At 36.2% G+C, this 13901-nt stretch overlaps 1 protein-coding gene across 9 annotated transcripts in view; it reads right to left on the reverse strand.

The window, feature by feature from the left end:
* Window positions 1-13901, reverse strand: part of Cep126 (centrosomal protein 126) — a 58020-nt gene that overhangs the window by 22999 nt on the left and 21120 nt on the right. For 6 of the 9 annotated variants that reach the window (XM_006509862.4, XM_006509863.4, XM_030244277.1 and 3 more), the window contains 3 exons: window positions 12622-12733; window positions 3860-4058; window positions 274-2383 (listed from right to left, as the gene is read on the reverse strand). In XM_006509862.4, coding sequence (XP_006509925.1) covers window positions 274-2383; window positions 3860-4058; window positions 12622-12733 — 2421 coding nt within the window. Of the gene's footprint in view, window positions 1-273; window positions 2384-3859; window positions 4059-5194; window positions 12734-13901 lie in introns of all 9 variants that reach the window. The other 3 variants (XM_030244275.1, XM_030244276.1, XM_030244279.1) reach the window with 3 other exon arrangements.

The following is a 13901-nucleotide window of genomic DNA, read 5'->3' on the forward strand; positions in this document are numbered from 1 at the left end:
TGTATCCATCTAGTTAATGAAAAGCCTTGGGGCTAGAGAGATGGTTCATTAGTGTGGAGCCCTTGTCTTTGTTATAGAAGACTGGAGTTTGCTGGCATTTGCGGTAGGTGGCTAACAAGAATCTGTAACTCAAGGTGCATGGGGATCTGACCCTCGCTTCTGTTCCAGGACAGCCAGAGATACACAGAGAAACCCTGTTTCAGAACTGCCTCCCCTGCCAAAAAAAAAAAAAAAAAAAAAAAAAAAGGTATAGATTTAGAATTTTATCCTTACCAGTGGTTCTCTCATTTTGGTGTCCATTGATTCTTCTTCTCCATGGGAGAATGGATTCTTCTTCAGTATTCCTATGAGTGAAAGACTGGTAGCTTTCTTCACAAACAGGACTTCGATGGGTACAATATACTGCTCCGTCTTTCAGGAAAGCTGTGCCATTTGAATTGGCTTTTGCTAAGGTTTGGCACTCAGAAGAGTAAGGAGTTGGTAGAGCTGGACTCACAGCAGGGAGGTTAGAACAGGTGTCTGAGAACGGGAGACTACTTTCTTGAGTCCCCTGGTTCAAATGGTACTCTGTTGGAAGCACAGATGCTGGACTTAAACAGCTCTGTGTCATGACATTTTGAGAATGTTCAGGTATGGCTGATTGACCTGGAGACACTTGCATATTTTTACCACTTTTAATGTTTGTTGGCGGTTTAGGTGGAGGATGAGTTATAATTAGTTTACCCTGAGTTTGGGCCACTGTGTTGGCTTTGCTTGAAGTTTGTGGCTGGCTGACAGTGGGTTTTCTGTTCTGCACAAGTCCTTTCTGGACCTTTGAAGACCCTGTTCTTCTAGTGAATTTTACTCCTCTCTGAGGCTTAGTCTTTTGAGTCTTAGAGTCACTAGCATGTACAGGGGCTTTGCTCTCTCCTCTTCTGCAGGCCGACCAGGCTTGTTTGGCAAAGCTAAAGCCTAAAGATACAGAAGAGTTCAAAGGCACACTGTCTATTTCATATCTTCCTAAATCAGTAGCATTTTCTGGGACAGAATCAGCCTTGGCTTTCTTTCCAGCAGCAGAATGTACAGGACACTCAGGAATACTTGTCAGGTTGTAGGTGCCACTGTTGGTGTGACAGCGCTGTAACCACCGTGGAGCCATTCCTGCTCTGTTCCTCACTGGGTGGCAATCATCTACAGCATTTTCTAAGTTAGCACTTTCATCAAACCACCGCAGTTTTTTACTAGTCTTTGATATTTCTGCACCTTTCCCTTTCTGTTTTGTTAATTCAATACTATCTCTAACAGTTTCTGCCTTTTGGTGTCTAAACTTAAAACCTTGTTTCATAACTAATGCTCTCAAATAATTATGTTCATATCTGGATTCTTTCTTTAATATACTCTTAAGCAGCCGCACCCCATTTTGTTCATGGACACTGTGTTTTATGCTGTGCTGCTCTGGCAAGTCACAGTCAGGAGGGTTGTTACACAGTGCTGCTGATGGGCCACTCTCTTTTTGTTTTCTATCATTTGAATTAGAATTTTGAAGTGCACAGGTGGTCTGAAAATTGGGTGAAAATAAATATTTTTCTTTATTACAGTTAAGATGGTTTATCCTTTCATGTTCCATATTTTTCAATTCATCTAACTTATCAGAGCACTGCACAGGGTCAATTTCTTTTATCTGTGTGTTGTTCTCTGCTAAAGGCCCACCTGCCTGTAAATTAGGTGATAAAACCGTTACAGATGAAGCAGGAATCGAAGCAGTTCTGCTTTCCCAAGTTAACTCAGAAGGCCTCTCTTGGACGGAAAATGAAGCTGTTTCCTGGGTTAGAGATTCTGCAGTAGTCCAGGCTCGACTGACTTTAAACGTTGGGCTCTCCATTTGTGCCGGCCTCTCCCTTTGGACTGCTCCTTCAGTGGGATCACTTGCTCTCACAACATTGCTTTCAGCAGTGTTTTCTCCTTTTTTATCTAGTGCAACTACGGATGGACTGCACACAAAGACCATTGAGTCACTAGTAGTTCTTGTGGTTCTTCCCACAGTTCTGCTCAAAGCAGGTGGATTTTGTTCTTTACTATTTAAACATTCCCACGAGGGCAGAACATTAGATTTAATTAAAATATCTGAAAAAGATGCAACAGGCTGACTATTTTGAGCATCTAAGTTTGTAAGCCAATTGTTTATATGCTGAGTTTTAGAGAATGACAGTTTATCTTCATCAAAGCAGTCTAAATGAGCTGCTTGTAGATTTGCTGACTGAAGGGGAACAGAGTTCTGCTGGGTTGACGTGGAAGGCTTCATACTAAGTGTGATGTATATTTCTTCACGCTCTCCAGCCTCAAGACTGTCTATACTTGAGAGAGTTTCAGAATTGGTTATCTGATTGACTTCATCACAAAATTTCTGAGGGGGAAAAAAAAACCAACACTGTTTTGTGTTGTAGACTCACACCATTATTACTGAGTTTAATCCTCCTTGACACAGCAAATAATGTGAGTAAATAGTATAGGTATAATATAAGCTTCACCTTTGTAGCACACCCCATGGCAGAAAGTAAGAAAGTAACAAGTAACACCGCCTTTCATTTCAGCTCCCAAACTAACTGCTCAACTGTTCTGGCCACCAAGATAGCTTAGAAATAACTGTTATTCCATTTAGGGTATGAAGTTTCTTCATACTAAATTAATTCTGAAAAATACTTGTTTATAAATTATATATTCTTCCTGAAACCTTCATTAGACTTAAAGAGACTCTTAAAAGTTCTTTGACACAGCAGCCATTAATTACCAGCAGCTCTTAGGCTAGAATGTGTCTTCATGAATCCTTCCCTCTTCCATGCTGAGATTGTGGAGAGACTACCCATAGTCCAGCTGGTCATTCTACACAGATGCCCACATAGGTCTCACTAAGTGCAATCAGTGGGTTTAAACATCAAAGCACGCCAGGTTGGGAGAGAAAAGTGGTGGTTGTTAGGAATAGGGGAGGAATTACAAGGTCAGGATTATGAACACTTATTAAAGTCTCAAACAACAAAGAAGAATTAAAAAAAGAAAGAAAGAAAGAAAGGAGAGAAAGAAAGAAAGAAAGAAAGAAGGAAAGAAAGAAAGAAAAGAAAGGAAGAAAGAAAGGAAAGAAAGGAAGAAAGGAAGAAAATGAACTTCTGTGACCCTACTGTGAACTTTCTGTTGGGAGGAAATATATACTGTTTATAAAGGTTTGGAGTAAAGTTTTCAACTCTGCTTTATGTAGTAGACAAAGATCTTCATAAAAATAAATATGCTAGGGAAGTTCAGAAGTTTAAGGATAGACTTGGTTAAATAGTGAGTTTGAGGCCAGTCTGGGCTAAACTACATCCCGTGTCAAAAGAAAATACGGACAAAATCTATGCCAGGGCCTTGATGGTTCAATTCCCAAATGAGGTCCATGGAGTGGTCTTAAACTTATTTTACATATTCTTATCGACGTATGTGAATTTATGCTAAAAAAACTTTGATTTTAGGGGCTGGAGAGATGGCTTAGTAGTAAAGAGCACTTGCTGCTCTTTTAATTAATAATCTAATATCTATATGTGTTATAATTTTAGGTCAATTTTGTAATATAATCTCAAATAATAATACTTATATTACACTATACCTTCAAACACTTCTTATGTTTGTCAGAAAATAACATCCACAAAGCATATATATAATTTAAATGCATGGAAAAAGAAGCAGCAGAAAGAAAAATGGGAAAAGGACAGGAAAAATAACCCGTCTTCTTTTGGCATCTGTGATGAAGTTGTGCTGACTCATCTGCAGTATTTTTTTTTGCCTCCTTTTGGCGAGCACTGAGAAGTAGGGCAGAATGATTACTCCAGATTAAAAGAGTTATAGTTCATACTTGCAAATCACTTAAATGTTGATCCTCTAGGAGTTTCTGTGTCTCCTCCAGTTTAAGCTGGAACACATTTTTGTTAGTAGCTAGGTTTGCTATGTTGTTTTCCTTCATTTCTTTATTACGGTTAATTCTGCGTACGAGATGTTTTTGATGCTTGTGATCATTTTTTGACAATGTTGAAGGCAAGGCAGAATCTATAGCTCTGTGAACAAGATATGAAAAGGTTTAGTACATTTAATTGAAATTAACTTATTTCTTTAAGGATATAAATGATACAATTGTGTACTATGTACATGTGTCCAGATAATTACATATAAGGATATTGGAGAAATATATAGATATATTATAATGGGACTTAAAGGCAATGAGACCAGAGAGCTAGTAAAGAACCACCTCCCATAAGGACACTCATTCATTCATGACTTTGATTACTATATTCCATTTGTTTTTTATCACTTGGGCTGGGGTAGAAATCCTGAGAATTTGTAGCCAGTTTTCCTTTCTCTAGATATATATTTAAATATTACTAGCTTTTGTTCTTGGTGTCGTGGCCAGTGGGCATTACTATATCCCTGAAAGTGTTGGCTGAGATTCAAGTACACAGAAACTATGAACGCTGCTTTGTCAGGGTAGGTATGAATGTTCTCCCTATATGGGAGTGTGGCACTTCCTCAACCATGAACATAAACCACTGTTTTCAGTTTGTTTCAGGAATATAATCAGAAATATAAATATATTTTTTATGTTATAGAAGGAGTGTCTTCAATGACATTTACTTTTAGTGTGTCCAATCAGGACTCTACCTTCTTAAACAATGTTATACTGCCTAGAAACTCAGGGCACCTCTCCTATTAGGTTCCTTTGTGCTTCCTGGAAACTCAGTTTGTTATATTTTAGTATTTACATCAAGTGAAAAATCTAAGTCTTCCAAGGATAAGATGGTGACGAATGATAGAGAGAGTGACTCCTGTACTAGGGGCAGTTGTATGAATCCCAAGGACATTTATTACCAACTCAGTTATTTCCAAATAAATCAGGATAAACATTTTGAAGGTGGATATTGCCACATGTGATGTATAACTATCTCCAATACCATATATATCTTTATTTAGACAGAGCAGAATTGTTGAGGTCAATGACTACTACATTCCTGGTTACTCCTTTGTTATCAGCAGCAGCTCAGGGCTATGAGAAGGTATTTAGTACACATTCTTGAAGAGTGATGGCATGTTTGACTTTTTTTTTTTTTAATCTTTTTCTACTTTTACATCATCTTTCCCCTTTAGTCACCCTTCCCAAACAAAATAACGAAAGGTCTAATAAACTGAATTTATTTACCTTTAAAGTTGTCGTCTCTCAACTTTTTCTTCTCTATTCCTTTCTTCTCTACTCCACTTTCTTCTCTCCTCTTCTCTACTTTCTTCCCCCAGTGAGGAGGATTGAAGGGATGGATAGGAATCAAAGGAGATGGGGAAGTAGAGATCGAGATAGAGTGAAGCATGGGAGGAAAGGAAGAAGAAATCATAAAAGAGGAGGAAGAAGGCACTGGAGAGGGAAAAGCCAGATAAGCTGGAGGCAAACAGGGAGAGGGATATGAATGCAAGGGAGAGGGCAAAAGAGGGATAGATGAAACAGGTAAGGGAGGGGAGGTGGAAGGAGAAGGTGAAGAAGAAGAAGAAGGTATGGATGAAGAGGAAGAGACTGCTCCCAAGGATGGAGAGGATGTGAAAGTAGAAGGTGACGACGGCAAAGAAGAGGATGGAGAATGACAGGGAGGTGGGTGGGAGAGAATCAAGGCAGGCAGGTGGTCTACAAAGGCCTGGCACTGATTTGACAATGTGGCTTGTGGAACAGATTTCTGAACTGACTGACAAGCATCAAACCTGGAAGAATGTTCAGGCAAAGGAGTGATACAAGAGAGGGGTGGGGCTGGTTGACTTGGATGCCTGGATAAACTGGAAGGTTTCAAAACAGGGAGAGTTTCCAAAGGGGTTGGGGAAACAACCAGTCGAGCTGGAAGGGAACGGCGTATAAGTGCGGGCATTAGAGTTGTTTGGGTAGAATGCTGTGCTGCAAGCAACTGTTTGGGTCTGAAAGTTTTATAAAATAACCTGTTCTGTGAGTCAGGATCAGGAATGTTGGAAGAACTTTGGGATGGAGGACGTCGAAGGACAGGTGGCCCAGAAGGAATAGGGTCTGGTAGATTAGGGAAATTGCTAGAAAAGCTAGAAGTAACTGGGGTTGGAGGGTGAGGGAGATATCTGATAGGATAAGATAGTAATGGGGCTTGTAAAAAGGTCTTTGGAAGAGTAGAGGGGACAGATGGAAGGACACAGGTCTTGGGGGTGGGAAAAACAACTGGGTAGCTAGGAAGACTTTGGGGATGATGGGATAGCAATGGGGCCCGTGAGGCAGACCGCTGGCCAGAGAAGTAGGAATCAGGATTGGAGATAGCTGGACAAGCAGGAATGGATCTGCATAGGTGGGAAAGTATTTGGACAGGCAAGTAGAAAGAACCTCATTAAGATTTTAAGAACTATTACTGGGCTGCCTGTAGGGTTTTGATTGATTTTATCCTTTGGGGTTCATGCTTGACCTTCCACTGGTCAGTCACATTCCTCACACTGACTAACTGAAACATGTATACAGATGATTCAAGTTCACCCGTCCTCTCCTTTTCAAGTCTTGATGCACAGATATGAGCTGAAACATCTAGTTTAACCCACTAGTGTGAGGAGCAAAGGCAGACTTCTCAGATGTACTGGTGGTTCAGAAAGACTATCTTATCACAAATACATGGATATTGGAGATAGATATCTAACAAAATTGTTTTGTTAGTTTATCCACCAGAAATGCCAAACAGATTAGCTTTGTGATAAGAAATTGATTGTGATGGAAGGTTGATTATTTCTGATATTTTAAGTTAGTACCTTGTAAATATTTTTATATCTCATTATTACCTGAAGTAGTTCCTACAACTGAGTCTCATATTTAAATTGAGGATTAAGCATTAGTCTCCACTTTTCCAAACAAATTTCTGTTTTAGATGACAACATTATCATCTTAAAATATTTTAATTTGCAACTAGCATTTTCTATACTAGAACCACCTCTTGGGCTGAGACTATGACTAAGTGGCAGAGCTTGTGCAAAGGCCTACTCAGTACCCAGTACCATGACCACTGCTCTGCTACACTTCTATCACTTTATTTCTGAACCCATTTTAGGTTTATATTCCATTGAAATGTATTTCTAACATGAAAATAGCTTAAAAATCTTTGTATAAACATTTGCAATAAATTTATTTACAAAAAGCCAACTAGTAATCATTAATAGTCTAAAATTTCATACTTATACATGGCATTTATAGTTTTTAAAATACTTAATATATTTAATACTGGCAGTTATTTGGGGAGGACAATCCAACTTTTTATTAGTTAACCATAGTATTTTCTCTCATAGATTATATATTTATTTGCTTTTCAAATGAAGACATGCTATATATATATATACACATACACACAGGTAATCATAAAGTCACAGTCAAAGTATATTATAAAAACGCGAAAACTAGCTATTTTGATACAAAATAAAGATTATTTCTCAGAAAGATAACACTTATTTATACTTATTTAGTACGTAACTATTTAGGACATAATAGTTATTTTAGTAAAGATTTGCTAAAATAATAACATAATGCTTCAGAAAAATTGAAATTATTTTGACAGTTTAACCCTTCTAAGATTGTAAACAACTGCACATTGCTGAGCAAAAAAACCAACCATGCTTTCATTCATGGTACAGAAGAGGTGTTTTTAAGATGGAAAATACCTGATCAGCACAGAATACTAATTGAACACAGAGACAAACAAGCAAACAAACTGGAAAGTGAAGTGTCTCTGTATATAAATACTAGAAGTATTTAGAAGTCAAATTCCCTGTGAACCCAACTACCTTGGCTGATAGATGTCATCTTTTGTCCAGACAAACTTTCCCATAATATTCTAAAGTCATACTGCCTTTATGTTTCCAACTTTGGTTCTTAACATATTTCTAGCTTGCTTCACTTCAATGTGTTGCTTTGCTTACAATGAGCAACTTAGCCCAATTACTGTAAAAGAGAAATGTGACCATTTTATTTAATGACTTTTATTTTCTAGCTATCATCTTTTTATAGTTCTCTGGTTGTCCCTTTTCAGGCTCACTCTTTTTTTTTTTATTAGATATTTTCTTTACATTTCAAATGTTATCCCCTTTCCTGGTTTCCTCTCTGAAAACCCCCTATCCCTTCTCTCCTTCCCCTGCTCACCAACCCACCCATCCCACTTTCAGGTTCACTCTTGTGGCCAGCCTTTTTGAAGTTTTGAATTTGGAGACCTTCTTCCTACCCTACCAGAACTCCTCTTGGAATCTTGTGTAAACTGATTGTGATAGTCTCTCTATTTGTATATGCCTGCAAAGGGTTAACATTATCCTTTTATCCTTCTTAATGGGCTAAATCAGTAGTGGGAGTACCTTTCTAAGTTGTTTCTTTGGGAAATGGTTCACCCACTGTAACTGCATTGCTCTACAGTGATGCTGTCATTTGTAGGAGGTATAGACTTAGCAAAGACTAGCTTTCAAATGCTTTGTAGCCTTCCCAAAGGATGTTCCTATCCAAGGACTCTGTCATGTTACCACATGGCATTCTGATTGATTGCTTAACTCAAGATCACCACTGATAAGATACTGACTAGTTTTATTTTTATCTGTGATGACTGTCACATCTGTATTCATGACCTAGACTTCCTGAATACCCCACATTTAAAACTTATAGCATACCCTCCTGTGGTGGTTTGAATATTTTTGGTCCAGGGAGTAGCACTATTTGAAGGTGTGGACTTGTTGGAGAAGGAAGTGTGTCACTGTGGGCATGTACTTTAAGAGCCTGCCATGTTCTTGCCTTGATGATAATGAACTGAACCTCTGAACTTGTAAGCCAAACCCGTGTACATGTTGTCCTTAAAAGAGTTGCCTTGGTCATGGTGTCTGTGCACAGCAGTGAAACCCTAAGTAAGACACCTATCTTCCTTTCAACTACTCTCTACCTAAACCTGTTGATTCTTCCTTCACAGCTACACTCTTCTTTTTGTGACAAAATGCTTTACTTGAGATCTACTACCTTATCTTCATCCCTAAGTTTTAATAAATGGTTTTATCATCTCACTCTATTCACTGATGAAACCCTGTCTCTGGAACCATCCTTGAGTCTTCTCCATCTTCTATTTCCTTCCTTGGCAGCTCTGAAGAAGTAATTTTGATTAACTAGATTATCTGATTTTCCACTATTAGTCTGCCCCTATTAATTTGGCAAAACTTCTAAACATATTGGAACCTTGCTCCAATTCTTTCACTACTTATTTCTAGAACATATTACTTATCAAAGCCTTTCCTGGTTTAACACTTGGCTTCCTTTCCTACCGATGTACCTCACTGTATGTATGTATATACCTCACTGTACATACATATACAACAAATTAATTATACTGTAAGAACTGCTTGTTTTTGATGACTATCTTACTCATTTGTATAGCTTCAGGCCAAGTTCTGCCCTCAGAGAGTTTACTTTTATCTCTGATATTTCCCCCTTATTTCTGGGATTCTTCTAATATGTACAGCACTATAGTTCAATATACTGAACAAAACGATAATCTGGTTTGGGGAATAAAACTACTCGAAAAAGTTAAGTAACAATAAAATCACAACCTTCAGGTTATCTCTTCCTAGTCCTCTTTGTCTCAATTTTGGTTAAAAAAATTAACATTTATAATTGGACTCCTATCTTCTGATTAAAAAAGGTTTAAGTAAAAAAATTTAAAATATTAACATATTCTCCTTTTCAGTGAAGTTCTTTGTAAAAACCTTGCAAATAAACATTACACGTCAAAATTAATCAAACAAAGTCTATACAACTTAATGAACTTATATCCAGTTAGAATTGCTATTTGAAATAGAAATTGTGAAGCTTCACATTAAAATTTATATTTTTAGTGTTGAATATTTTACACACATATCCACCACAAAGCCAGAACTTTAATGATGAAATTAGCACTAGAAAACAATTAGTTTTATGATATCCTTTCCATAACTCACATCCATCCCTGCATTTACTCCTTTCTAATCACCGTATTATATTTAGCTGTTTTCTTTTCTTGTTATACTGTACCCACGGTATATTTGTTTACATATATGTATTATTGGCTAGAGAGACATATGAGAGAGGACATGTGGTTTATTTCTTTTTTTTCCCTTTTTTTTAATTAGGTATTTTCTTCATTTATATTTCCAATGCTATCCCAAAAGTCCCCCACACGCTCTCCTACCCACCCACTCCCACTTCTTGGCCCTGGCATTCCCCTGTACTGAGGCACATAAAGTTTGCACGACCAATGGGCCTTTCTTTCCGACTAGGCCATCTTCTAATACATATGCAGCTAGAGACACAAGCTCTGGGGGATACTGGTTAGTTCATATTGTTGTGGTTTATTTCTTTCTGAGAATGTGTGACCTCACTTGATAATGTACATGTCCATCCATTTTCCTGTACATTTTTAACTTCACTTTTCTTTAGAATTGAGTATTCGTGTATGTGTGTGTATGTGTGTGTGTGTATTTTCCCGACTCATTTGTTGGACAACCACTTTGATTCAATTCTTTGCTTTAATGAATAAAGGAGCAATAAACAAGGGCTACACATATCTCTATGGTGGCATACGGTGTTGTCTGGGTATATACCAAGGAGTGCAATAGCTGGTTTACATGGTAGTTCATTTTGTACTTTTTTTTGAGAAGTCTCCAAACTTCTACTCAGCATATTCTCACCTTTACCTTGGCTATTTTTATTTTCTTTATGCTATCACACCAAACTTATAATGTATTTTTTCATGAAATATTGTTTTCTTTCCTCCTTTCCTTCCTCTCTCCTTTATCCATTCTCTCCTTATTATGCACAATAATCTATAATGATTATAAAAGTATGTTTAAAATGATTTTGTTTATTTGCTTAAAATTCTCTTAAAACTTCAGGAATAAGTGCATATTTTATTCCTTTTAAAATCACAAATATTTTTTTGTGTGTGTATACACACATACTAGAGAATGCATGTGGAAATCAGATTACACTTTACCCTGAATATATATATCATTGCTGTTACATGTGATCACCATTCTGTCTACAAGTGCCATTCACCATTTGTCCTGATTAACTCATATTTTCTTCAAAGCTTGGCTGAAGCATTCCTTTTTAAATGAGATTCTTTAAAATAAAGAGTAGTTCTTTTCTAATAGATACTGAAAGGATTAAATTATGTTTTTGCTCTAATCAAGAGAATTTCTGACCAGAGAAATTCTAAAAATGAAATAATATTTTGTATAGGTAAAATATTAACAAAATTTACAGCCTGAAATATTAACAACTTCCTAAGTATTCTGATTATTACTACTATTTTGATATAAATCTATGTATTTTGTGTGGTGCTGGTGATCCATCCTGCCTTACACAGGTGAGGCAAATGCTCTCTACTGAGCTATACCCACAGGCTCAGAGCTTTCTACAATGCCATTTTACTTCTTTTTACGGTTATATACTATGGATTATATACGTATTTTAATTAAAAATGAGGTCTTTTTTAAAAATTTCATATGCATTGGTGTTTTGCCTGCATATATATCTGTAAGAGGGCATCAGATCCCCTGGAACTGAAGTTACAGAGAGTTGTGAGCTCATATAGTGCTGGGAATTGAACCTAGGTTCTCTGAAAGAATAGCTAGTGCTATTAACCATGAAGACATCTCTCTGGCTCCAAGGAATTGCATGTTTTACAGTGTATTCCATACTGCTTTTCAATGCTTTATCTAGTTCTCTGCATATAACATAAAAAATATTTGGAAAAAATGAAAAATACATTTATTGGAGGAAGCCTAGTGATTGGCTAGTCCGTGTTGTTCCTTTTATAGTCTTTGCTTAGGAAATGCTGGAGAGAACCAGAAATAAAAAGTGTAGTTTTTATTGAGACAATAACAACAAAATTCTAAGTGAAGAAAAAAGTACCACTACAACTGCAAAATCTTTTTTAAACTAAATTTGTATCAAAATAATCTAAACAATTGTATCTCATTAGTATAGACAATAAACATCAACATATTAAAACAGTGTTGATATTTTTCATAGAAAATGATTCATTATTGGCAGTATTTATACTACTAGAGTATTACACCAAATTACAATTCTGATTTAATACTTAATTTGTGAAACAAAACAAAACAAATTCTAAGACAAAGATAAGATGCAACCAATGAAAAAGATGACAAATTCATCAAGTATAAAGCCATATGGTTAAAAGAGCTAACAGCCTAACCACTTTTTTTTTTGTTTCTAACTTTTTTATTGAACATATTCTTTTTCATACAATATATTTTGATCACAGTTTCCCCTCTTGCATCTCGTCCCAAACCCTCCTCACCATTCCAATCCTATGTCTTCTTTCTCTCTCTCCCTCTCCCCCCCCCTCTCTCACAAAATAAACAATAATGAAACAAACAAGAACAATTAAGAGCAAAAGACATTCATACCCATGCAGAGACACACATATACAACAAAACCCAAAAAGCCCACAAAATTGTAAAATGTAATACACAAGCAAAAGAATACTAAGGTTAAAGAAAAAAATGTCATGTCTGGTAGTGGTCAGCCTAACCACTTTAACATAGTTATAATAAGTTACTCACCGCCAATTTGTTGCTGGCCTGTGGAAAAGAGGAATGTTTACTTCTGACTTTAAGTTGGACTCTTGAATTTGTTTTAGGGCCTCTTCTAATGGAGGAACTGGATTTTGAAAAACTAACAGAATAGTAAAAAACAAAGAAAAAAACCAATTAAGAATCATTCTATCAACAATGGTTTCTTGCTATATAATTTTATTGGCCAATAAAATATTTCAAGGCTCTTGTATAATATACTTACAATAGGATAAATATTTTAAATTTGACATGTTAAGTTGTAAAAAAGAATCTGTTACTTGAGATTTTCATCATCAATTCTATAACAATATTTATTTAAAAATATGAAACTTTGAAAAATCTGTAGGTACACATACATATATAAAAACTCGGTATTTGCTTTCATGGTCTCAAAATTTTATGACAAATGCTAAAAAATTTTAAAAATCAAGTAATATTTGAGCAGTTATAGAGCTTATTTTAAGGATGTTTTCAGTATTCTCATCCTGCCTAACACAGGTGCTGTTTTAAATTTTACAGTTGAGAAGCTAACGTAGGAAGAAGGCAAGTGATGCCCTCTGAATCATCTGCTATATAGACACTACCCCACACTGCTTTGTATACCTTTCAACTATCTTGTTTTCTGTATAAATCCACTTTCAAAGCCTTCAAGTATGCACTTTGGTACTCAACATATTCTCTTTTCCTTACTTTTAATGTTCCCTTCACTGTCTCTAAAGAATGCTGCCTCTCTTGAGTCCTTTGCCTATGGTGACATTATGTTGCACTTATCAAATGCTATACATAGTTCTTCAAGCCTACAGGTAGAACAGATGATTTTCTAGCTCTAACTCTTCATGGAAACCTAACACTTAAAAAAAAAAAAAACTTTTTACTTTAAAACATTCATGTTAACTACTTCCTCACTATTCTATTGTCTGTAATTTTTTCCAAAATGATTAAACAGAGCCAGTATGCTATTACACAGGAGTTAATTCAAACTTGAACTCTAGACACAAAAGAAGGTAATGGGGTGAATATGATAATATATTATATACATGTCTGTAAATATCAAAATAAATTATTGATATATAATGAAAATATGCTAGTATACTACTCCATATCTAGCAGTATATTGCTATTTATTAATGCATATTATGTGTGATGCTCTCTGTCAAGTTTCCAAGGCACTGTTTTCCTTGTATCTTTTCTTCTCCTACATTTAATAATTCTATCAATTGTGATATCTGAATAGATTACCTCTTATGTCTATATACAGTTACTGCTCA

The sequence above is a fragment of the Mus musculus genome, chromosome 9 (assembly GCF_000001635.26).
Source record: "Mus musculus strain C57BL/6J chromosome 9, GRCm38.p6 C57BL/6J".
NCBI lineage: Eukaryota > Metazoa > Chordata > Mammalia > Rodentia > Muridae > Mus > Mus musculus.